This window comes from Sciurus carolinensis, chromosome 6, assembly GCF_902686445.1.
Source record: "Sciurus carolinensis chromosome 6, mSciCar1.2, whole genome shotgun sequence".
In the NCBI taxonomy this organism is placed as follows: Eukaryota; Metazoa; Chordata; class Mammalia; order Rodentia; family Sciuridae; genus Sciurus; species Sciurus carolinensis.
In genome coordinates this window covers 44,242,859-44,268,810 of record NC_062218.1, presented here as the reverse complement: position 1 = coordinate 44,268,810, position 25,952 = coordinate 44,242,859, and the positions used below count along the sequence as shown (strand labels likewise).

At 34.3% G+C, this 25,952-nt stretch overlaps 1 protein-coding gene across 1 annotated transcript in view; it reads left to right on the top strand.

Moving 5' to 3' along the window:
• Nucleotides 1–19,876, top strand: part of Dhx29 (DExH-box helicase 29) — a 45,078-nt gene extending 25,202 nt beyond the window's left edge. The window contains exons 13-27 of the mRNA XM_047555981.1: nucleotides 3,613–3,789; nucleotides 4,394–4,534; nucleotides 5,671–5,815; nucleotides 5,915–6,032; nucleotides 6,974–7,058; nucleotides 8,750–8,838; nucleotides 9,841–9,969; nucleotides 10,048–10,123; nucleotides 11,009–11,233; nucleotides 12,315–12,451; nucleotides 12,822–12,915; nucleotides 14,598–14,900; nucleotides 16,013–16,144; nucleotides 17,498–17,594; nucleotides 19,600–19,876. Of these exons, the coding sequence (XP_047411937.1) occupies nucleotides 3,613–3,789; nucleotides 4,394–4,534; nucleotides 5,671–5,815; nucleotides 5,915–6,032; nucleotides 6,974–7,058; nucleotides 8,750–8,838; nucleotides 9,841–9,969; nucleotides 10,048–10,123; nucleotides 11,009–11,233; nucleotides 12,315–12,451; nucleotides 12,822–12,915; nucleotides 14,598–14,900; nucleotides 16,013–16,144; nucleotides 17,498–17,594; nucleotides 19,600–19,655 (2,004 nt within the window). The 3' untranslated portion in view covers nucleotides 19,656–19,876. The remainder of the gene's footprint in view (nucleotides 1–3,612; nucleotides 3,790–4,393; nucleotides 4,535–5,670; nucleotides 5,816–5,914; nucleotides 6,033–6,973; nucleotides 7,059–8,749; nucleotides 8,839–9,840; nucleotides 9,970–10,047; nucleotides 10,124–11,008; nucleotides 11,234–12,314; nucleotides 12,452–12,821; nucleotides 12,916–14,597; nucleotides 14,901–16,012; nucleotides 16,145–17,497; nucleotides 17,595–19,599) is intronic.
• Nucleotides 19,877–25,952: the final 6,076 nt, after the last annotated feature.

The window sequence follows — 25,952 nt, the reverse complement described above, 5'->3', positions numbered from 1 at the left end:
GTAAGTTCAACAACTTCAACCCTGTCATTCTGATACTAGTCTAGGCTCTTTACCACTATGCTGCTGCCTCTCATCTCCACATTTAGTTTTTGTAAGGTTTGCTCTAACTCTTAAAACAAAAGACAAAAAAAATCATTAATATGTCATTTTTTTCTCTCTAGATGTACCTCTACTTGAATCAAATTGGATCACACTGAATTATGCCAAGTTTCACATTATGATTATTTTAAATGGCATACTAGCCGAGTATATATAAAGTAATTTGATTATTTTTTTTTCAAAAAGTGATAAGATATGTAGCATTTTTATTATTCAGAAAATACTAAAAATTTCTCTTGTGAAGTTTTTGTAAATATTAATTCACTGAGTTCAGAAAGCAATAGTAAAAATTTAGTCATTCATTGATTTTTAATTAATCAACAATGCGGAGATTATTTGGTTGTTTTCCTCCTTTTGGTTAGGAAATATTAAAATAGAAAAAATAATTATATTTTGGTAATAGGTAAGCATAGGAATTTTTATATAAAGAGTCTTTTTTCCTTAGGAAATTTCTGGGTACAGAAATTGTACCTTATCACTGATATGTTAGAAAGAGGCCAGATGGCAGTTTAGTAGGCCTGTGGGTAACTCTCTCTTCACGGAAGGGTTATCCATAGGGTGCACAGGACGATGAGTGTCACAGTTGTGGCTTTACATGGCCCAGACCTAGATTATATCCATATCATCAAGAGTCAGAACGAGGCAAAAAATATATTTGTAATGAGAAATATTTACTGCTAGGTGAGTTAAATTATTTCTGTCAGCTAGTCAGTAAGTTCTCTAAAACCCCCAAATTATTGGCAGAAAATTGCTTGGGTAAATATAAATCCAGATGAACCATAATTTGAAAACCAGACCAACTTCCAGAAGCTGTTTTCTTTGATGTTTGGTATTAGCATATATTGTAGACATGATTAACAGAATTGAGCTTCCTTCCCTGTGATACCATCAACCTCTTGAACAGTAGAGTAAGAATAAAATAAGCCCAGTGAAATTCCTTTTCATGTTAAGTATAAGAATGTAAGAGGGCTGGGGATATAGCTCAGTTGGTAGAGTACTTGCCTTGCAAGCACAAGGCCCTGGGTTCAAATCCCCAGCACCACAAAAAAAAAAAGAATGTAAGAGATGTTGGGACAGAGTTCATTAATTATACAGGACTCTTTTATGAAGATGCTCAGAACAGTATTCCTGGCCTTTCACTGGGGAATTGTGTGATTAGTTTTAGTTTATAATCAATGTAAATTAAGTAACTTGCTGGCTGCTGTTATACTTACATACAATTTCTGAACACCTATCAAGTGAACTTAATAATCCACATATTTTTATTAGTTCTATTTTATATCCTTAACTTTTTTTATGTAATCTTTATCTGTATAAATTACCATCTGTTTGATGGCCAGATTCATGTCATCCATTAGGCAGTCTCCTTCCTGACCTTCAGATGTAAATATCCAGCTACTTTCTAGATGCCTTCAGTCTCAGGAACTTGGAATACAGCATTACCAAAACTCAGCATCACCTCTTCTACTCATTCTTTGTATCTTGCCCTTCTTCTCTACTGAATCTCAGTGAATGATCCTCACAATCACTTAGTCATACCCCCAGAGTAAAAACATTCAAGCTGTTTCTGAAAAATTCTTTCTCCCAAGTTCCGTAAATCCTTTTACCTACTCATGTTTATTCTGCCTTTTTCAAGTTTATTCACTTTTCTGTAAATTCACTGGTATCACCCTTGTATGAGACCACCATATCTTATTACTATAAAATCCTCTCATGAATTGAACTTCAGCATTCAGTTTTATTCTCCGACACTACATTCACCACATTATAGCCAGTTACTTTTTTTTTTTTTTTTTTTTTGGTACCAGGGATTAAACCCAGGGGTACTTAACAATTGACCTACATCCCCTTTTCATTTTTTATTTTGAGACAAGTCCTCACTAAGTTGCTGAAGCTAACATTGAACTCTAAATCCTCCTGCCTCAGACTCCTGAGCAATTATTTTGTAAAATAAAACTCAAACCATATGATTCTCCTGCTTTAAAATGCTTTCATCACTACCCTCCTTGACTCATTAGCATAAAGTCTCAACTCCTTAACATGGTTCACAAGGTCTTACACAGTTATTATTGGAGTACGTCTGTAGTTTCATCTTTTGTCTATCTCCCATCCCATGCTTAAGTCATTGTTTTTATTTTCCCCTGAAGTACATTATGATCTCCCTTTCTATCATATTTATTATTTATTTTTTATTTATTTGGTACTAGAGATTGATTGAACATAGGGCCTTGTGAGTCCACCATGATTTTATATGCTGGTGTCCTTTGACCTAACACTTTGTCCTCCCTTTCTCATCCTGTTTATTTTTTCTTTTCATTCTCCCCCTGCCCTTTCTCAAATTCATCCTTCAATTCTCAGAATTATTGGCAATTTTTCTTAGTACCCTTCCTGATTATCTGAATTTTTTGTTGTAGATGGACCCAATACCTTTATATTATTTATTTTATTTATTTTTTTATGTGGTGCTGAGAATTGAACCCAGGGCTTCACATGTGCTAGGCAAGTGCTCTACTACTGAGCCACAATCCCAGCCCTACAATATCCTCTTTAGGACTAAAAATCCTTAAAGGAAGAGAACTGTCAGGGTTGTTTTTAAATCTCCAGCATCTAAAACAATGCTGAGAATTAGTAGTACTGATTAGTAGGCTCTGTTCTGAGGGTTTTGTTTTATCTTATTTGATTATTAGAACAACTCTATGAAGTTTACATAATTTGTGTTTTCTTTTTATAGAAGAAGAAATAGACCTGGAGATATTTAAGTAACTTTCCCAAAATCACTAAGCCAAGAACCAAACCCAAATAATTGATTCCAGAGCTCAAACACTTAACCACTACTGCCTACCTTCCAAGCCAGTGAATTGACAAAACCAATTTTATTACTATATGTACTTTATGTTTGTGTAACTTCAATTTGTTATAAAAGGGTATAGAAATAAGAATACAGAAAGAAGATAGGCTTATACATTCAGCAGATATTTGTTAAGTCCTGAGAATATACCTTGTCTGTGCTATATAGCAGATTTACAGTGCTCTACCCTAAAGGGCATAAAATTCTTTTTGGTGGATGGTGAGAGTGACCCTTTCAGATTGATACTGATTATCTCTATTTTTCCTATGTAGTGGATAAACCATTTGTCTTGTGTAGTGGTGATAGTAGAGTTTTATATTAATGGCAGAGAGTTAGGAGTCATTCCTTTCTTTACATGAAGTTTGAGAGACAACCTGGTCTTATCAGCCATATCTGGTCTGATCGCCAAGCCATATCCTAGGGTAGACGCCTGCAGTGTGGCAAATGGTGTTCATTATGTACTGATTTTCACTGGCTTTCATTATAAAGACTGGTCTTATTTTCAGTTCTAAGGACCTGCCTTATTTTAAACATACAGCTCCCTCTCTCCAAACCAAGTGACTTTACACTTGAATAATTGATTAACTTTGGGTATATTTGAGTGTCTGATTGTTTAAACCCCTTACTACACCTTACATATGATTAATTTTGATTATTTATATTAGGTTCATGAAAGAAGTGTCCAATCAGATTTCCTACTGGTTATCTTGAAGGAAATTTTACAGAAACGTTCTGATCTACACTTGATTCTGATGAGTGCCACTGTGGACAGTGAAAAGTTTTCTACATATTTCACACATTGCCCTATTCTTAGAATTTCAGGAAGAAGTTATCCTGTTGAGGTAAGTTTTTCTTGTAGTGTGTGTGTAAGCAGAAGCTGCATTCCCCGAACATGGTCCCTTGTAGTTTGAACCCCAGAGTATTCCTAGGGTTCTGCAAGTCAGGAGAGGGCCTGAAGAGGGCCTTGAGAATGACATGGCTGGTGCTGCCTTGCCTGAGAGGGGATAGGATGGAAAGGAGTGTTCTGACAACTGACCTGAGGGCTACAGAACATGAAACTTAGTTCCACATCAAAACCATTATATCCAGATTGAGAGTGGCGACCTGGCTTTGAGAAACTCATTTTTTACCCACTCTCAATTTTAGGGTTGTCTTCAAAGCTTCTTTTCTGCCTGTTTTTAATGCTTACCTTTTTTAATTCAGCTGCTGAACTCTGGTAGCCATTTTCACATTTAAAAAATACATTATAATATAATTTTTCCTGAGACTTAAGTGACAAACCCACCTATATTAACCAAATTCTTCATTCCCAAATAATATTGAAAAAAATTGTTTTTATAATCTAAATTAGTTTGGTAGCATTCAAAAGGTGGTAATCCCCTTTTCTCTTTATTATATTTCTGAAATGAATCTGGGTTCACCCATTTCTATGCCTGCTCTATGCAGGTTTTTCATCTTGAAGATATAATAGAAGAAACAGGCTTTGTATTGGAAAAAGACTCAGAATATTGTCAAAAATTTCTGGAGGAGGAAGAAGAAATAACCATTAATGTTACTGGCAAAGCTGGAGGAATAAAAAAGTACCAGGTAAGAAGAAAATCTTTTGAAAGAAATCTAGTACTGAGATATCCAGGGCATAACCTGCCATGTGAGTTTCTCATGGCTCACACAGTAGATTTGGGTATAATTTGGTAGAAGAGAAACAAATATGAGTTTGAGTAAGTTTTAAAGATCATTTTTTAAAATCTTGTTTCAGTCTTTAATTTGTAATATTTTAATTTTTTTTTTACCTTATTCTGGGCCATTTAAACACATAAAATCAAGGGCTATGTAAATAAGCAACTTTTATAACAATTTCATAGCAGTGATCAATTATTGAGGAGTAAATTTATAGTGATTTTATCTACTTTGTCTTTTCACCATAGGTGATTAGAATGGTGAAGGCCCAAAATCTAGATCTTTGCAATTGGTTTTCTTAGTACCCTCTCTCCTGGCAAGAGCCAACCGTAGGTATACAGTGAAGCCATTTGGGACAAGCACAATTCTTCCCAGGGAGTTAGTCTCAATTGTGTTTTTTTAGAAAAATCAGGAAACCAATGTCATCCCACATTTTAACTAGTGGTACAACATCCAGCATTTTGATTACATCTGTGATCTTATTTATATTTCATGCAAATATCCAAACTGATGGAAACACAAAATTAAAGTTACCTTATCTTTTAATTAAAAGGCAGATAACCTCAGAAAGCAAAAGCTAAAATCTCTAAAATTCCAGAGATAGAAATTACAAACTAAAAAACAACTTTAGAAAAATTTAGTTATTTCAAAAGAGATTGTTGGAACTCAGTAGCTGAGGTAGAATGTAGGAGGAATGAGGCAGGTATAAATTACCTTATTAAGAAGTTATTATGACCTCTCTTGGCCTGACTGCTTTGTAATTGCCACAGAATGATTATAAAATTTTTCTACAATTTTTCTTTTAGTAAAAACATGCCAAAATAAATAGGTTTTGCTATTCTTAAGAACTGGATAAAATTAAATTATAGGAGAGATTTGAAGTTTTAAACTTGTTCCACTTGAAAATTGTACTTTTGCTGTGTTTTAACAAAAGTAGTGGTAACAATGGGGAAAATAGATTTGAATGGATGCAATAAATCCTTTTTTCCTTTTTAAAAAAATACTTAATGTTTTCATTCAGCTCTCTGTGTTTGGGTTTCTTTTAGGAACACATCCCAGTTCACACTGGAGCAAGTGCTGATTTAAATCCTTTTTACACGAAGTACAGCAACCGCACTCAGCATGCTATTTTCTACATGAATCCTCATAAAATCAACCTGGATCTCATTTTGGAGCTTCTTGTATATTTAGGTAGATTTCTAATGTCTCTCTGTTTTGATAAAACATCATTCTATTCGGTATTTTATTAACATTTTATGTGCTTTTTTTTTATCTTTTGAAATTTTTCAGACAAAAGTCCCCAATTCAGAAATATTGAAGGAGCAGTATTGATCTTTTTACCAGGTCTTGCTCATATTCAACAGTTGTATGATCTCCTGTCAAATGATAGAAGATTTTATTCTGAACGGTAACTATAAATCTTCATTGTATTCCTTGTAATTTTAAGATAGAAAAATGTTTGATACAATTAAAGTCTTAATCAGAGTTTTCAGTCTTTTCACCTTAAGTGAAAATTGTAATCAGTGAATTAAATCTTTGTGTTTAACATTTCTATTATAGCATTTTATATAGTAAAATATATACATACTATAGCTGCATTTGTTCTATTTTATTAGTATGATTAAGCAGAGAGAATCCTCTGATTAAGCATAAGATGGTGACTCTCCTCCCCCAATCCACTTAGACTTATAAAAACTCAACAAGAAGCCGGGCAAGGTGGTGAATGCCTATAATCCCAGCGACTTGGGAGGCTGAGGCAGGATTGTGAGTTCAAAGCCAGCCTCAGCAACAGTGAGGCACTAAGCAACTCAGTGAGACCCTATCTCTAAATAAAATACAAAATAGGGCTGGGGATGTCGCTCAGTGGTTAAGTGCCTGTAAGTTCAATCCCCAATCACAGCCACTCCCCCCCCCCCCCGCCCAAAAAAAAAAAAAAAAAACAAGATTGCAAATTATCATCCATACATATTCAGTCACCTTCATCTGTTCTGATATAGTTTACTATTGTATGTTAATGGTTTTCGTGTTGACATTAGGACATTGTTTTAACTTCTTTAGACCCCATATTTCATATACAATTTGAGCCTCCTTAATATAAAATTCCAAGTTTTAAATGTTTAAAAATCTGAAACAATTCTCATCCCAAGCATTTCAAAGAAGGGATACTCAGACTGTAACTTATTCATATTATATGGGATTTTATTTAACTATTCTGTGAACTTTTGTGTGTTTAAATTTTTCATAATAAACCATTTGAAAGTTGCTTTCTATATGCAAATAAACTTTGTTATTCTTTGCAGTGTCTTCTAAAGAGAAACTCTTGCTAAGAACTATGATTTTAACTTTCAGATATAAGGTGATAGCTCTGCATTCTATTCTTTCAACTCAAGATCAAGCAGCAGCATTCACACTTCCTCCTCCAGGAGTCAGGAAGGTAAAGTTCAGTACATTGAATTTATAGTGATCCACCTGTTACTATTTCATGAAAGCATTATGACTTTTTATGATCAAAGGAAGTTATTAAGTACCTAATCATGACTCCTAGTGCTCTACTTGAGTCAGAAGTGAACCCAATATTAAAACTCAAGTATTTGAGTATTCACATTATGTGCTATTAAAGGGACGAGATTTGACAGGAATGGTAGTTGAAAATATGGCATGGATGTTGCTTGTGAAAAAAACAAATCACTGCTTTTCCCAAGAAGGCATTGTGAAGGAAATTGGATATCAGGAACTGTTTAAAACCTAGGAGAATTCCTGTTTCTAAGCTGTTTTTTTCTGATTTTTTTTTTTTTTTTTTTTTTTTTTTTTTTTTTTTTTTTGTAGTACAAAGACCATTACATTATGGAAATAGTTACGGAAATAGTCTCAGTATTTTCATTATGTCCTCTCTTCAGGATTCTGAATGAAGAGATGCTTGACAAAGAGTTCCTCAGATTTTGAACACGTTCTCTGAAGTGGGGGTGGGGGAAGATGAGCACAATCTAGGAACTATGGGGAACATATAGCTGTTGGAAAGAGCTTGACTGTAGCACAAGAGGCCTGGGTTCTAGTCCCTAAACTGCCACCATCTGTGTAGTCTTTGACAACTACTCAACCTCACTTCTCCTCTTTAAGAAGGCTTGCATTAAACCAATGATCTTCTGACTATGCCTTGAAAACTATAGGAATCCTGAGGCAGTGCTCTGATCTTTAACATTTGGGCTTCCCTGTAAGATTTTGTTTGAAGAGTTCCATCTCTTAACCAAAAAAAAAAAAGAAAGAAAGAAAGAAAAATTAAAAATTAAACACTATTGAAATAGAATGATCACATAGGTCCCATCCAGCTCTTAATAATCTGCGTTTCATTTCTTGGAATAAGTGAATAAGAAGCAATTATTCAATGTCAAAATACACAGTAGAAATAGAGCAATACTTATTGGATTTGACCCAGAATTTCCTAAATGTTTTATCTCTAAGTATTCAACAACAATATAAAAAATGAGAAGATTGCACTATTCAACAATCAGTGTTAATAATTTTAGAACTAGAGATTTTAGACCACAGAATCCATCTATTCCTACCTCCTAATTTACAAGTGAGGTAATTCAGGCCCAAGCTCACAAAGCAAAGATATAACAGAACCAGGACAGCAACCAGTTGTCAGTCATCTGCTCTTTTTTTCTTCTAAGACTTTTGAATGGTTGTCCTGGGGTGTCTCCATTCACTGACCCACTTTCCCATTCTACTTCTCTCATTTTTAAGATGATTGACTAGAATTAGGGGAATGCTACTTTCCTTATAATAAAAATCAACTTTAATAAGCTGAGCTGATGAAACTAGAGCAAATTAATTACAAAATAATAACAAATTTTAAGTTTTTGAGAATGAAATTGAAATTCACTTAAAAATTCATCAGTTCTTCTGGGCATGGTGGTACACACTTGTAATTTCAGCTACTTGGGAGGCTGAAGTGGGAGGATCATTGAGCCCATGAGTTTGAGACCAGCCTAGGTAACCTAATGAGATGCTGTCTCAAAAACAAACAAAATTAAAAATTCATCAGCTCAAACTATCTAAAGAAGTTTAAATGATGATATGTTGCTGAAAGTTGTTTAAATGTTTTAGCATTTTGTTTATTTTCAGATTGTTTTAGCAACAAATATTGCAGAGACGGGTATCACTATTCCAGATGTTGTATTTGTAATTGATACTGGAAGAACAAAAGAAAATAAGTAAGTTTGAATTTCCCAGATCAAGACATTTTTAACCTGGAAAGAGTTTGGGGCTCTCGAGTTTTTAGGAGAAATTACAGAATCATATAGGGAAAATCCCAAATGTCTTAATTCTGCCCAAAGCAAAAAGCCTTAGAAAAGCTATAGGAAACTTTAAAATGTCTGAGGCTAAGTGTTAAGAATTTCATTTCAAGGGGTTTACCATAAGTAATGCCATTGTGCTACTACTCTTAGGAAAGTGCTAAAAAATTTTTACGTTAATTTTTATAGTTTTTTTGTTTCTAAAATTAAAACATTATTTGTGGGATAATAACAAAAGGACATAAGTTTTAGAGTCAGAGCTGGATTTAAATCTCTAGTTTGTAATCTTCAAAATAAAAACTTTCTAATCATTGGTTTTTTAATGTGTAAATGAGAAAAATGAAAATATCCTAATTCAAAGTGCCTTGTACAGTAACTGGAACATAACCTTAACTGAATCTTCAACAAAATGTTTAGTATTTTATAAATACTTTAAAATTTATATTGCATATTTGGATATACTACCTTTACTACTTTATTATAATCTATATACACTATCCTAAATATTAGGAAACTATAGCAATATTTAAAAAATATTACTGTCAATAAAAAAATAAATTCTTGATTGTACCTTTAAGGAAATGTTTTCAGTGTTTACCTGTTATCTTGTGAAAGGTATGCTGAATTTTAATGTTGACAGTAGCACTTCTCAAACTGTTTCAAAGAATTTTTGTTACATAATTACTAGGTATTCCACTAAAATAAAAGATTCCTTGATCTAGTCAATTAGATCTAATCTAATTCCAGATATAATTAATCTGTTAGTTTGAGAAGGGATAAGTTAAACAAACTTTTCTTTTTTCCTTGTACCAGAGCTTTTAATTTGGTGTTAAAAACTTCAAATAAAGAGTTAAATATTTCTAGCTTTTTCCAATTTTGATGTGAGTTATCTGCATATTTTCTACTAAAACATTTCTTTAGGTACCATGAAAGCAGTCAAATGAGTTCCTTGGTTGAAACTTTTGTCAGTAAAGCAAGTGCTCTGCAACGCCAGGGGAGAGCTGGGAGGGTCCGAGATGGCTTCTGCTTCCGACTGTACACAAGAGAAAGGTATGGCACCCTCAAAATTCAAAAAGCACAAATCAGTACTGGATGGCATTCCAGATAAAATATTATCTTATTTTTCAGATTTGAAGGCTTTATGGACTATTCTGTTCCTGAAATCTTGCGTGTACCTCTAGAAGAATTATGTCTTCATATTATGGTACTTGTTATTAGGACCTTGGATGAATTTTTTCTCACCCCTTTTTATAAGAAAATTAAAGACCTAAACTTGTCTTGCCTTATGTTACTTCAGATTTTCAAGTATTTTGTGCTTTAATATGTGCCCCTCTCTACTTTCTGTAAGTATAAATCCACTGTGCTTTGATTTTGCCTTAGACACTCATATTTTACATGTTAAAATACAGCCTGTTTATTAAAATACAGTCTAGATAAGTAGTTCTTATCAGGGGGACATGTGGAGTTTTCCAGAGACATTTTTTGGATTTCATAACTGGCAGGGGATAAATGCTCCTAGTATCTAGTGGGTAGAGATGAGGGAAGCTGCTGAACATCTAAATAACGCAAAGGACAGCTCCCTCTAAAACAGAGAACTACCCAGCACAAATAATTCTGAGACTGAAAAGCCCTAACATAGACCAAGGACTTTTAGACTGAAATATCTGTAATATCCTCCTTTCCTTAGATTTTTGACTATAAAAATCAGTAAAGAGGGTCTAGGTTTGTGGCTCAGTGTTAGAGCACTTGCCTGGCACATGTGAGGCACTGGGTTTGATCCTCAGCACCACATAAAAATAAATAAATAAAGGTATTGCATCCATCTACAACTAAAAAAAAAACATTTTTTAAAAAAATCTGTAATGAAGAAACCAAAAATGTGGACTAGAAGATCTCATCCTCTTTTCTACCTTTGCCCCCAAACACACACATCTCCCCCAGCCCCACTACAAAAAAAAATTATAGGATAACCTTACACATTTACCCCCTTTACTCAGAATTTTACTGAACTCAAAATTTTGTTCTGTTTGTGTAGTATTAATTCTTTCTGCTCACATACTAATTTTATCACTCTTTTTCAATCTTGCAGAAATGCAATCTTGGTTCTCCTGAGGATTTCCTATCTAAAGCCTTAGATCCTCCTCAGCTTCAAGTAATTAGCAATGCAATGAATTTACTCCGAAAAATTGGAGCTTGTGAATTAAATGAACCCAAACTGACCCCATTGGGCCAACATCTTGCAGCTTTACCTGTGAATGTCAAAATTGGCAAGATGCTTATTTTTGGTGCCATATTTGGTTGTCTTGATCCAGTGGTAAGTGAAATGATGTTACTGCTACTTCACTTTAAATATCATTTTGCTGGGAAATTGTCAAGTTTGGAAACAATTTTTATATTATATACTTGAAAATCTATTCATTCACTTAAGTGTACTATAGGTACTGTTGTGTGACTTTGGTTTGTCTGGACTTTGGATTTCAGACTACCCACCTGAAATATCTATTTAGTTGAATTTAGATAATTAGATAATTCTTAGAAAGTTTTAAACACCACAGATTTTGAGAAGTAAAATCAAAACTTACTTCCTTTCTTTATCTGTGTTCTCTCTCTGGGTCAATAGTTATCAGAATTCTGTTTTCTCAAAATATCTCATAATTAATAAATTCCATACACCTGTCTGAATCTTTGGGCACATATTTCTGCACTGCCTTTATCAAGTTGTGTCCTTTTCTGGACATAAATCAAGGTTGTTTAAAAACAATCATTAGTCTTTCTCTTTTTCCTTAGTAATTAAAACTAGGTTTGGGGTTGGGGTTGTCACTCAGTGGCAGAGCACTTGCCTACCAAGCATGAGGCCCTAGGTTTGAGCCCTAGCACCGCAAAAGGAGAAAAGAAGGAAGAGAGAGAGGGAAAGAGGAAGGAAGGGAGAGAAGAAGGGATGACGGGTTACTCACCAGGATTGTGCAAATTCAGAAAATTACCTCTACCATGATAGTGTATCTGAAAAGTTGCAACAAGTCCAGCATATTTTTTAAAAGGCATTGCCATCTATTATTTAGCAGTGTAGAAGTTAAGATAACTGAGCTATGACTCTGAGATTGCCTCTACCTACATGACAGACTATAAATCCCACTTATATGCATTTTCAGTTTTTTTCTCTGATTTAGATGCTTCCTTTTCCTTACCTCCTAGAGAAGATAAAAATAAAATAACGCATTTTTTAAATTTTGTAAAATGAAACTGAAAGTTACTACTTAAAGTGAAAAAATTAAGTTATCTGTGATAGAATATGATATTGTATTGAAAATAAGGTGTGATTGTTTATGATTTGCTTTTATAAATCAGTTTCAGTATATACTTCTCTAATGATAAATTATTTGGTTATTTATGGATAGGCAACACTGGCAGCAGTTATGACAGAGAAGTCTCCTTTTACCACACCAATTGGTAGAAAAGATGAAGCAGATCTTGCAAAATCAGCTTTGGCTATGGCAGATTCAGACCATCTGACAATCTACAATGCATATCTAGGGTAAAGAAATAATCTATGTGGTATCAGTATGCTAATGACCTGAGGTTATTTACTTTTTAAGAAATGAAATATTTGTCATTAAAATTATAGACATTTAGGGCTGGGGTTGTAGCTCAGTGGTAGAGCACTTGCCTAGCACGTGTGAGGCACTGGGTTTGAGCCTCAGCACCACATAAAGTAAATAAAATAAAGGTATTGTGACCATCTACAAGTAAAGAAATATTTTAAAAATAAAATTATAAAAAGGAAGAACCCTTCTCTTTACATGATTATAATTTTATTAAACCTTACTTTGGTTACTACCTCTGAAAAAGAGAGCTTGGAAAGAAAACGTAAGCTCTATTCATTTATTACCATTTCATTTACCTAGATGGAAGAAAGCACGGCAAGAAGGAGGCTATAGATCTGAAATCATGTTTTGTCGAAGGAACTTTCTTAATAGAACATCCCTGTTAACCCTAGAGGTAATTATTAACACAATTCTCTAAGAATCAGATGGAAAACTGTAATAGGCTTATTTTTGTGTCGGGGGGTAGAGAATGTTTAGGATACTGCTTGATATGTAATAAGAATTTAATAAATAAATATTGTGTTTAATAGTTTCTTCCAACAGGTAACCAAGATGTATGATGATAGTGGTTTAAAATAGTACTTAACAATCATATATATTTGGGAAATGATTTTTTTTTTTTAAAGAGGCAACGTGTTTTCTTAGAAAAAACACTGGTATGGGAATCAGGATAGTTAATTCCTATCAATCTCTGTTCCACTTAAAAAAAAAAAAAAAAAGTCCAAGGAGCATAATTTACAGTTCTTCTGAATTTGGAAAATTGTTTTCTTTAACATACCAAAATATAGACAGAATACTATAATGAACTTCCATGTACCCATTTCCTGCTTCTATAATTATCAATATGTGATCAATCTTGTCTTATTTATATTCTCCTTCTACTAATTACCCTTTAGATTATTTTTAAGCAAACCCAAGACATCAAATCATTATGTATATCTGAAGTATGCAACTCTTGTTTTCCTTAATATTTTCACACCTTTTTAAAATTTCCTTAATATTATCAAATATAGTGTTTAAATATACCCAATAATCTCATAAATTTTTAAGTTAATTCAAATCATGATCCAAACAAGGAGTACCCATTAAATTTGGTTGATACATCCCTTAAGTCTCTTAATCTATAGGTATATCCCTCTCTCATTTTTTTCCTATTTGTCTTTTTTTGTTTGTTTGTGGTTTTGTTTTTTTAACAAACCAAGTAAATCATCCTATAGAGTTTCTTGCATTTTAAAATAACCATTTCTGGGCCAACTGACTGGGATTCAATCTGTGGAAATTCTGGTTGCTTGGCCCAAAGGTGGCAGTTTCTTCAATTTAACCCTTTCTCCTTTAATTTAAATCTTTCCAGCCTCCAAGGCCTCTCACTGCCTTCTTTCTCTGAGCCTTTTCTTCACCTCCTCTGACCTGTAAGGTTTTAGATCTCTTTGCCAACTTTGGTGTTACAGCAGCTGTTTGGTCTTTTTTTCCCCCTGGAATCAGCATTTGTTTAACCACAAAGCAAAAGCCTAAAGGATATCCTAAGTGTAAATGTCACCTTTTAATTACTTATATCCTGTATACTTTGAAAAATGTTCATCCTTCCTGTAGTAACTCATTGACACTATTAAAGGTAGAAAAATGTTTTAGATAACAATTTTAGATTTAAAAAAGTTGTCATTAGTAAACTTTGTCAAAGTTCTTTAGGAAATTAAAGTGAGATTCCCAGAGACAAAAGGTAGAGAAAGTAATTAATTGCAGTCTGGGATCAGGTTTCCTCTTTAATTCTTTCTCAATGTTATTCTGTGACCATCCTCATTGAGTAAAAAAAAGAAGAGATACTACTGAAGCAGTTCTCATAGAAATGCTTATGTTTTATGACATCTAAAATCTTACCATGGTGAAAGATCTGGCTATAATTCTTAACTTTCCAGTATCTTTTTTCTGTACCCTAATTTGGGCAGAAGTCAACTAAGTAATAATTTGGCATCTTGTCTGGTTTTTATGGAAAATAGTAATACAAATTACAAGGTTATTTGGAAATTTTTCTTTTAATTAATTGTGATTATGTCTTTTTTTAAACATAAACCCATCTAGGATGTAAAGCAGGAATTAATAAAGTTGGTTAAAGCTGCAGGATTTTCATCTTCCTCAACTTCTACCAGCTGGGAAGAAAACAGAGCCTCACAGACCCTCTCTTTCCAAGAAATTGCCCTTCTTAAAGCTGTCTTGGCTGCTGGACTATATGATAATGTGGGAAAGATAATCTATACAAAGTCAGTGGATGTTACAGAAAAATTGGCTTGCATCGTGGAAACAGCCCAAGGCAAAGCACAAGTACATCCATCCTCAGTAAACCGTGATTTACAAACTTATGGATGGCTCTTATACCAGGAGAAGGTACTCGTTCTTAAATTCTAGTTTTCAGGACTTTATTCTAGAAGTCATTTATAATAAGTTACATCCCAACAAATATTTGACATATTTCTCAAATTGAGCTATTCTTTTTCATGTTTGAAATCTAGATGTACATACGTAACTTCTCAAGCAAACAAAATGCTTACTTCTTTTTCATTTAATAAGAGGAAAATAGTAAAATTTGCTGTGATCATCACCTTCTGTTGTTGGAATAAAGACAGTTATAACAGATAGATATTGGTTAGTAATGTATTGGTTCCCTCAGGGTTTCACTAAAAGGTAGTGTCTCAAAAGGGAAAAAAGAACAAGTTGTATGTTCCATTTCCAAATAAGGGGAGACTTGGTTGGAGTAGTAGAACTATGGATGACTGGGCAAGAGTGTGAGTCATAGTATCACTTAATTTAATAGCAAATATTTATAGATTACAGTTAAAATAGTCTTTCTGAATCATAGCTACATTGCTCCTCCATTTTCTTATTTTAAATGTATGGTAGAGATTAAGATGACTTTCTTTCCTTTATATTTTGTTTTTTGGGTTTGTTGTTGTTTTTGTATTGACTCATTTTTAAGGCAGTAAGAAAAGAAAACATATCAAATTGAAACATATTTCTTCTCCTATTAGAAAAGGAGTGCCTTTATTATATTTTTTAACCTTTATAAAGTAACAAGGATCCATTATTTCAAGGACTGGTTTGAAAACTCAATTTAAATTATCACCAAACTTAAATATAAAATATGAGAAAATACTGACTGACTAAACATTTTTCTAGAAACTAGAAACTTTGAAATGAAATTGTAACTTTTTTATGACATTAATTATTTAATATCATTAGATAATAGCTTATATATAGTTTCATTTATGGTCAAGGTATATAATTCAACCTTATAGATAATATTTAAAAATACCTTTTTATACACAAGTGATAATAGTGATTATTGCAGAGTTGAAAAATGCACATAAGAGAATGAAAGTGTAGCTTTAGAGAATGAATTAAAAGAATAACATTATAGAAAAATGCTTATATGAAACAGATAAATGAATTTTTGTTTTTAGACTGTGAAGTTGTTTCTCCCCCCTTTTTTTCTTATGTAGGTAAGGTATGCCAGAGTGTATCTGAGGGAAACAACCCTAATAACCCCTTTTCCAGTTTTACTTTTTGGTGGTGATATAGAAGTTCAACACAGAGAACGTCTTCTTTCTATTGATGGCTGGATCTATTTTCAGGTACACAGCACAGCTGATTTTATTCATTACATAAAAATTTTCAACTTCTAGTTCCATTGAAGTAGATTTTTAAATTTTTATTAAAGTTTGCTTAATTTTTTCTTATGACTTAAAATAGACAACATCCTTATTTTATCCTGCCTATATGGTTTTAAATCTATTAAATTTAGAAATCATATTATTTTGCTATGATGAAGAATATATATGTTATCAGTAACAATTGTTAACTTGTCATGTGTTCGGTATGTCAATAGTAAATTTCATGTGGATCATCTCAAATATAATATCTTAACCTTGTTAATTTTTATAATTTCCTTTCTATAGAGGTGCTGCACAGTGAGAAATTAAAGAACTTTTCTAGATTACATGGATTGGTTATTGATAAAGCAAGATTCAGATGTAGAATTATCAATCCCCAAATTCAGGATCACTCATTCGACTGCGTTTGGCCAAATCAGATTCAGTTTTTAATACATATTGTCAAGTTCTTCTCCGTATAAAAAAAAATTAGGTCTAGATATGCTTATTTCTGGCAATAAGTTCATCTATTTCTTTGTAGCACCATCAACATTGACCAACTTAAACTAAGCAAATCTAATAAATTTTGTTATGCCTTACCACGATAGCTGTGTGCCCAGGACTGTAGTGGTGAATTTTACATTTAACTTAAAAAATTTATCTGGCCAGGCACAATGGCGCAAGCCTATAATCCTTCCTTCTCAGGAGGCTGAGGCAGAAGGATTGAAAGCTCAAAACCAGCCTTAGCAACTTAGTGAGGCCCTAAGCAAGTCAGTGAGACCCTGTCTCTAAATATTTTTTAAAGGGCTGGGGATATAGCTCAGTCGTTGAGCACCCCAAGGTGCAATCCCCAATACAAAAAAAAATTTTTTTTTTTAAATTTATCTGGTTCATGCAAAGAAGCCTAAGTGGCAGAAATTTCTATTGTTGGATTGTGGTGATGGTTGCACAGTTCTATAAATTTGCTAAAAATCATTGAAATTAGATACTTAACAATGAGTAAAATTTTTGGTTTGTTAAATTATACTTCAATAAAGCTATTAAAAAATTTCCCTCTCCAAACTTCAGTCTTAACTCCCACAGAGTTATATAAGAAGTTATTGGAATAATAGTTACTTTATTTTGGGAATACATATCAAATTTAATAAGAATATCAAGATGTTTGCTTAGCTTAATTGCTAGAAGTAATTTGCTAATGTTTACCCATTGTGTTTTATGTTAAAAATCAAGATGTACTAAAGCAGGTAAGATGTGAGATATATAGTCTTGATTAATTTAAACACACTCATATTCACCTGGATCAATTTTGTCCAATTTGTCATCTTTTCTCATCAGGCCCCTGTAAAGATAGCTGTAATTTTCAAGCAGCTAAGAATTCTCATTGATTCTGTTTTAAGAAAAAAGCTTGAAAATCCAAAGATGTCCCTTGAAAGTAAGTGTCTGATTATAATAACAGTGGAAGACAGTGTGTGTGTATATATATACACTTTTGTGTGTGTGTGTGTGTGTGTGTGTGTGTGTGTGGAGAGAGAAAGATACAAACATGCATGTATTAATGTGTAGAAAAACTGCCTAAAAGTCTGAAAGACTGACTCTAGAATTTATAATTTATTTTAATATTAGAGTACACTATAGCACATTGAAGTCATAAATTCCATGTGACTAAAAAATATTTTGATAAAATCTATTTTATGCTGAATTCCATCAAACTCAGATAATTTGTGATTATTCACAATTTACGTATTCTCTTAAGATTCTTTGTTTATGTGGGGAGAGTGGTATACACTTGTAATTCCAGGGACTCAGGACCCTGAGGCAGGAGGATTGCAAGTTCAAAGACAGCTTAGCAAGGTCCTCTGCAATTTAGCAATATCCTGTTTCAAAAAGGCTGGGGGTGTAGCTCAGTAGTTAAGAACCCTTGGGTTCAATCCCCATTATCAAAAAAAAAAAAGTCTTTAAGTTTACTCCTACCTCTTCTAAACTTTGCTTCTAAACTGACCATTTCACAGAAAAAAGGGGAAAATAAAAAATAAGCATAAAATGTTGCTACTTATTAACATCCTAGTAAATTAGCAGCATAGTTAATTTTAAAAAATAAGAATTGGGGACTTTCTGTTAGGTTGAATCTACCATACATTTCTCACAAATGCAAAACTGTTAATCTGTGTAAAATAAATACATTATCCTTCAACAGAAATCCGAAAAGGACACCTGAGTCATCTTGCCAAACTATAAAAATCATCCGGACAGTTTCTTAAAATGCAGGGTTCAAAGCCCTGACCCACACATACTAATCTCTATAGGAGAAACCTGTAGCCATTTTTTTTCAGTCTTTTATTCTTTACACTTCTGCTTTACTATCATTGCCCCCTTTTAAATGCAGTTTATTAAAATTAACAAACTGCATTTATTTTTTATAACAATCTGGGTTGTTTTTCTGATATGGAATGTTCCACATTTAGGCTTTGATTGGTTACATTCTTATGCTTTGATTTGACATGTTTTCTAGTCCCTGTGTTTCTTGTAAACTGGTGGTTATATCTATAGATTTGATTAGAAACAAGTTGTAGGAAGAGACTGTCTTTTAATTGATGTTCTCTGCTTCCCACGCGCTATCACATGAGTTGTCAGAATTTCCATTGCAACCACTGAAATCCACAGCATTGAAACCAAGTATAAATGTAGAATTCAATCTTGGAGCCCTGATAATTACAACTTTTCTAAAAGAGTAATTATGAGATTCTTAGGAAGTCACAGTTTCAGAGTAGTTGTTAACAAAACTACCTTAGCAAATAATGCCTCCTCTCTTTGCTGTTTGTCAAATCAATGGGTATTGGATCCCTTTGTTATGTAGAGAAGCCTGGCACTTCTCCATTGACACCTCTCCAAGGGCACTTCCCTGTTAGAATTTTTTATTTCCTTTGGACTAAACATGAAGAAACTGATAACAGTTCCTTCTTCCTTGCCCATTTTATGGAAATTCTGCCATAGTCTGAGGAACAATGGAAAAGTCAATAGGATGACCTACAGGATATTTCAACCAGGTGAAGAAGTTAAGAAATAAACATCTTGTCTTGAATTTTTAAAGAAATTGTTTCTTACAAAGAAGAAACAAGTTTATACCACATTATGTCTTTGAACCTTAGCCTATACATAATCAAATGTTGCCTTTTTTCCAAAATGTTAATTTTTTTTGTTGTCATTGTTGGTGAATTAGGCATAATGTAACTATAATAATAGTTAACATTTATAGGACAACAAATAATATTTTATAGGCATTTCTAGCACTATAGTGAATATTGCTGGTGTTGATTTTGTATTCTTAATTTAAGAAAATATTTTAAAGAGAATGCCTCTTGTTTATGTGTGTATACATTGGAAAGTTAGCCAGTGTTGAATTTATTCTCATGGGTTTTTTTTTTTTTTCTTTCACTCAGATGACAAGATTCTACAGATCATTACAGAATTGATTAAAACAGAGAACAATAATTGATATTGAAATTAAGATGAAGATACAATCACGAAATTATGTGAAAATGAACTATCTTATTAAGTATTTCATTATCAAAAATGTTGGTACTGGCCATTAACCTAAAGGTGGTGGGAGAAAAAAAGCACAGACTTTCAACATGTGTAATTTTCTAGTTCCTTTTTAATGATTATTATCCTCTGTGTATTTGCCACTATGTTTACAATAAATTCTTTGGTATCATCCATGTTTTGAACATCATTATGTGCCTTAAGGGCAAGACCTGTGACTGTAGTATCTGTAGTTTAGTATTATGATTTCTCACATAGCTGCCTCATCCTCTGTCAGCCCTTGACATTTGGAGAATTTTGGCCCAAAAGACAAAATGAACTTAAAGGCAATTATAATTAAGTTTCCATTAAAAAGACAACTTCAGAAGTTAGTTTTACCGTTGATACTCAAAATTGGAACCTAAATAAGTACACTACCAATAGATGCCTCTTTCTGTAGCAGAAGGCATATAGATGTAGTAGTGCTGGAGGATGGGCAGGAATGACTGATGTTTTACCTGTCAAGCTTGGGTTAGTTTGTCCTATTTCCTCGATCCCAAAGCTTTAACATTACCACCTTGAACCGACCTTTTGGTACCCACAAGTGAACTGGTAAGGTTGGTAATCTTGAGAGAGTGTAGATATTTTTCTTTGTTTTTTGTTTGTTGAGATGGGATCTTTGTTATGTTACCTAGTCTGGCCTAGAACTCAAGATCCTCTTGTCACAGCCAAGTAACTGAAATTATAGCCACCACATCCAGGTTTAGATATTTTTCAGTGGTTTCATTTGTTTTGCTTCCTGAGAATCTTTTGAAACTCCATTTTAACTACTTTCTCATTTTACATCAGTAGATTGTTAATGAACTTCAAATACAGTCCTTAGATCAAGTGGTAGAAATTACCAAAGGACAAAAGATTCAAATTTTATAGAAGCTTAGTATAGTTGACTCATAATAGATCCTCAGTTTTAATATTTGTTGACAAATGAATAAAAGAAGCCATAACTTTCAAATTACATGCAGATAGATGTAAATAATAATGCTTAGTAGCAATTTTAGGTTTTACTTGCAGTATAGCAAGGAATTTGACAGCTGGGAGTCAATGTGATAACAGTTTGGAATCTCTGTCTGGTGTTGTTAGTATGAAGAAGAATGCCAGTAAAAAGAGATAGATAGGGTGCTGGAGGCAGTTCAGCTGGAGGCATACAGAGGCATAGGAATTCTGGAGTCCTAAAGATGGACTAATGTTGATCTGTCTTTGTATATGCAAGCTAGTACCCCAAATGTTTTATCTGTTAACTGATGTACTCCACAAAAGCCTGTGAGGTAGTTAACTGTGTTAACCCCATTTCTCTGCACAGAGAAATGAAATAACTTGCTTGGAATCACACTGACAGTAAGTAGCACAGACATCATGGCTCTAGAACTATTTAAATTTCTGAAATGTAACCATTATTCCTTTGGTAATGTAAATCAGTGGCTCACATCAAGACTAGGCAGGGTTGGGGGATGTGGCTCAGTGGTAGAGCATTTTCCTGGGATGTATAAGGTCCTAGGTTTAATCCCCAACACCCCCCACACACATACAGAAAGACTAGGGTCATAAAGTTAGTCTTCTTCAGAGATGATAAAGATGGAAATTGAGGTGGTCACCAAAGAACAGAGAAAAGATTATTAAGGTTAAAATCTTATAGAACTTCATATTAACTTTTAAAAGATAAAAGCTGTACCACTTGGGTGATTAACCCTTTACTGGCTTCCCTTGACTCTCAAGGTACAAAGTTCTGAATGTAACCTATGAAGCTCTAAATGACCTGGACCTTAGTACCCTTATTTTCCCTGCTTTCCCACTTCTCATGGTACTCCAGTCACCCCAGAATTCCTTTTCAATTCCTATAAGATGCCCAGCAGTTTTTTAAGCATTTTCACAAAAGTTGTCCTATAATGTACTGTATCTTTATAAAACAGACCATCCTACTAAAGTACATCTCCTATTAATCGCACAGCATAGTACTTTTCTCAGATCTGTTTTTTGTCTTCTCCAGTAAGCCATACTTTGCCTTATGACTGTTTCACTAATATATACCCAGCTCAACGATGCCTGGCATATACGGGTGGTTAGTAAATGCTAAATGAATAAGGGCCAGGATAGTGCTATCATGGAAGCCAAGGAGGGAGAGTTTCTGGAACTGAGAGTATTGTCAACAGAAGCTATTGACTAAGGAAAGAATACTGGATTTAGATTTTTTTTTTTCCTGATAGAATATATCAACTTTTTAGAACAGTTTGAATTGAGAGTTGTAAGAAAGGACACTGTCAAAAGTCCCACACATTTGATGATTAAATAGAAGGACTTGCAGGACTCACAGGCTTTTATTATAGAGAAAGGGTATGCATTAGGATTGACAAGGGGAAAAGACACAAATTAAGTCTAGAAAATTCTACTCACAGGCTTCCTCTGAGTTGTGCAGCCCTGAGCAGCCCACATTAGGGTCAGTCCAAGCATTGAACTTAATCACATAGGCACAAAGTCCAAGCATACTTTCCAAAACTTCAGAATTCCTGAAGAAAAACAGGTATTTCATGCCCCTAGAACAAAACAGTGTTTGCTACAAAGCAAGAATTTTTCAAAAACCTGGTTCCCATGCTCTATCCAAATTGACATCCTTTTAAGCAGACCCTTCTGTAATGGTTAATTTGAATTGTTAACTTGATTAAATTAAGAGATGCAGATGATTAAGAGGCTTCTGGGTGTGTCAGTGAGGGCTAGTGTGTAGGAATGCTTGGAAAGTGGGATAGTGAACTTAAGTGGAGGCCCTCCCTAAGCATGGGCAGTACCACCCAATAGGATGGTGGCTTGGATGGAATAAAAATTGGAAGAACAAGGAAGCAGATGCAAGCTCCACTCTTTTTTTTTTTTTGCACTGTGCTGGGGATCGAACCCGGGGCCTTAAGTGCTTACAAGGCAAGCACTCTACCAACTGAGCTATCTCCCTAGCCCATTCCACTTTTCTTGAATGAGTCTTGATTGCTACTTCTATTGTCTGAGGATATTGAACTCTCCCTTCTTCACTCTTCCAAAGCAAACTCTGCCAGTGATTCTCCAGATAGTTTCCAGAAGCCTTGGTCTCGGACTAGGGTAGTACTGTTGATCCTTATTCTGGGGCTTCTGCCTCTTGGACCGTGCAGCTGCTGATTCTTCCAGCTCTCCAGCTGCAGAAGGCCATTGTGGACTATCCAGCTTCTGGTCATGTAAGCCAATCTATTAGATTTATTAAATCCCCTTTTTATAATCATACTTCTGTTGATTCTGTTCCTCTGAGAACCCTGACAAATATACCTCCTAAAGACCTTTGGGCTGCCGTTAACTCTTTCCTACACAGGTACAAATCATAATTTTAAGGAGTAAATGAAAAGCTAGGGCAGCAAGTAAATAATATTCCCTATGGATATGATGATAGAAGAGAGAAAGCATAGTAGGCTAAAGAATGAAATGATTTAGGTGGGAAGACTCTTAACAATTTGTGGAAAAAATAAAATATCCAGCAAAGTGTAAGGGCGATTTTAACATCAGAGAGGGCCCAACAAAGCACTAAAGAAGAATACTACAGGGAACAACTTGGAAGCCTCTTGGTTTTCCCCAGCAAGTCTTAGTGGTTTAAGATGAGCAAATAAAGTCAGTGGTGGGGTTGTTTTCATTCAGATGGTTATAGGATCTTAGAATGAAGGAGACTATATCACTGAACAGGTTGACTAAAAATGTTTATGTAGAAATGAAAGGGTCCAGAACAGAGGCCATGGCCAGGAAAACAAAGAGATCACAATCTAATCCCAAATTTACTGTAAGTGACAAGTAAGGAGGTTGGTTGAAGAAGAAAATTTCATAATTTAAAGTTTAATTTGTACTCGTTCCAATAAGAAATAAACCTAAAGAGTTTCCCTGCTGATAGATAGCAAAATGGAGATTGAGGTCACTGAAGACAGGTTCAGGAATAGCATGACCAGCATGTGGTTCATCATTATCAGAGGCAGGAAAAGGATGGAGAAGACAAGGCCAGGAGCTACAGTCATTGGGGGCAGTGGGAGTGTGCCCTGAAGCTTAATATTACTGTGCCAAGAAAAATAGGATCAAGTAAATGTAATACTCTTCAAATATGTTGTTGAACCCTGGTGCTGGTACAGGAATATGCCGCTTATTCTCACTAAATCAGTTCTTATGCCAGAAACATTTGGAATAGAAGTAGTAGTCTTCATCAGAGAGGACTGACTGGAAGGAAAGGCCACCCTTAGCAACTCAAGAACCTATCTCAAACTAAAAAAATTAAAAGGGCTGGAGTAGGGGTGTGGCTTAGAGGTAAAGTTCCGCTTGGTTCAATCTATAGTAGTAAAAAAAAAAAGAAAAGAGAAAGAAAAAAGTAAGTCTTCAGGACCTTGGATTAAGTAATGATTTCTTAGATATGATACCAAAAATCAGTTGCATTTCTATATACTAATGATAAATAATCCCAAAAGGAAATTAAGAAAACAATCTCATTTACAATGGCATCAAAAAGAATAAAATACTTCAGCCAGGCATGATGGTAAACACATGTAATCCCAACTATTGGGGAGGTTGAGGCAGAAGAATTACAAATTCAAGGTCAGCCTGGGTAACTTATCGAACCCTGTTTCAATAAAAGGACTGGGGATGTAGCACAGTGGTAGAATGTCTCTGAGTTCATTCCCCAGTACCATAAAAAATACTTTGGAATAAACTTAACCAAAAAGGAGAACGACTTATACACTGAGAACTACAAAACATTGCTAAAAGAAATTTAAAGGGACACAAACAAATAGAAAGATGTCCATGTTCATGAACTGGGAGATTTCACATTTTCCATACTATCTCAGTCTATAGATTCAATGCAATCCCTATCAAAATCCAAATGGCCTTTTTTTAGGGAAATAGAAAAAAAATCCTAAAACTGATATGGAACTGAAAGGATACCAGATTGCCAAAACAGTCTTAATAAAGGACAATAAAGCTGGTAGCCTCACACTTTCTGATTTCATATTACAAAGCTACAGTAATCAAAACAGTATGATATTGGCATAAAGACAGACATATATAGACCAGAAGAGAATAGTGGACCCCAAAATAAACAAACATATATGGTCAAATGATCTTTGACAAGGGGGCTGAGAAAACACAAATGGGATAGGTAGACTCCAATAAATGGCACTTGGAAAAATCTGGCATCCCCTTGCAAAAGAATGAAATTGAACCCTTTTTGTACACTTGACACAAAAATAAACTGAAAATGGATTGAAGACATATACTTGAAACCATAAAACTTATGGTTTAGACATGAGGTGACCGCCAAAAACTCATGTGTGAGATAATGCAAGGAATTTCAGAGGCGAAATGATTAGATTATGAGAGTTGTGACCGAATCAGTGGATTAATCCATGGATGGACTAACTGGGTGGTAGCTGTAAGCAGATAGGGTGTGACTGGAGGAGGTAGGTCACTGTGGGTGGGCCTTTGGAGTTTATATTCTGTCTGGTGAGTGGAGCTCTCCTTCCTGATTGCCATATCCTGAGCTACTCTCCTCTGCCACACCCTTCTGCCATGATTTTTCTGCCATACCTCAGGCTCAGAGCAATGGAGTTGGTCATCTATGGATTGAGATCTCTGAAACTGTGAGCACAAATGAACTTTGCCTTCTGTCCCTTGTTCTTGTCAGGTCTTTGGGTCACAGTAACAAAAAAGATAACTAAAACATGTAGAAGAAAATAGGGAGCTGGGTGTGGTGGGGCATGCCTATAATCCCAGCAGCTCGGGAGGCTGAGGCAGGAGGATCACAAGTACAAAGCCAGTCTCTGCAACTTAGTGAGGCCCTAAGCAACCTAGCGAGACTCCAAATAAAAATATAAAAAAGGGCTAGGGGTATGACTCAGTGGTTAAGTGCCCTTGGTTTCAATCCTCAGTGCCATAACTAAATAAATAAAAATAAAATATCAAAAGGGCTAGGGATGTGCCTCAGTGGTTAAGCATCCCTGGGTGGTTTAATCCCCTGTCCAAAAAAAAAAAAAAGGAAAGAAAGCAAATAGGGGAAAAACTTCACAACATTGTTCTTAACAATGATTTCTTGGATCAAATACCAAAAGCACAAACAACAAAAGCAAATATAGACAAGTAGAACTACATCAAACTAAAAAGCTTTTGCACAGCAAAGCAAACAACAGAATGAAAAGCACCCTATAGAATGGTTTAAAAATTCATGAATCTG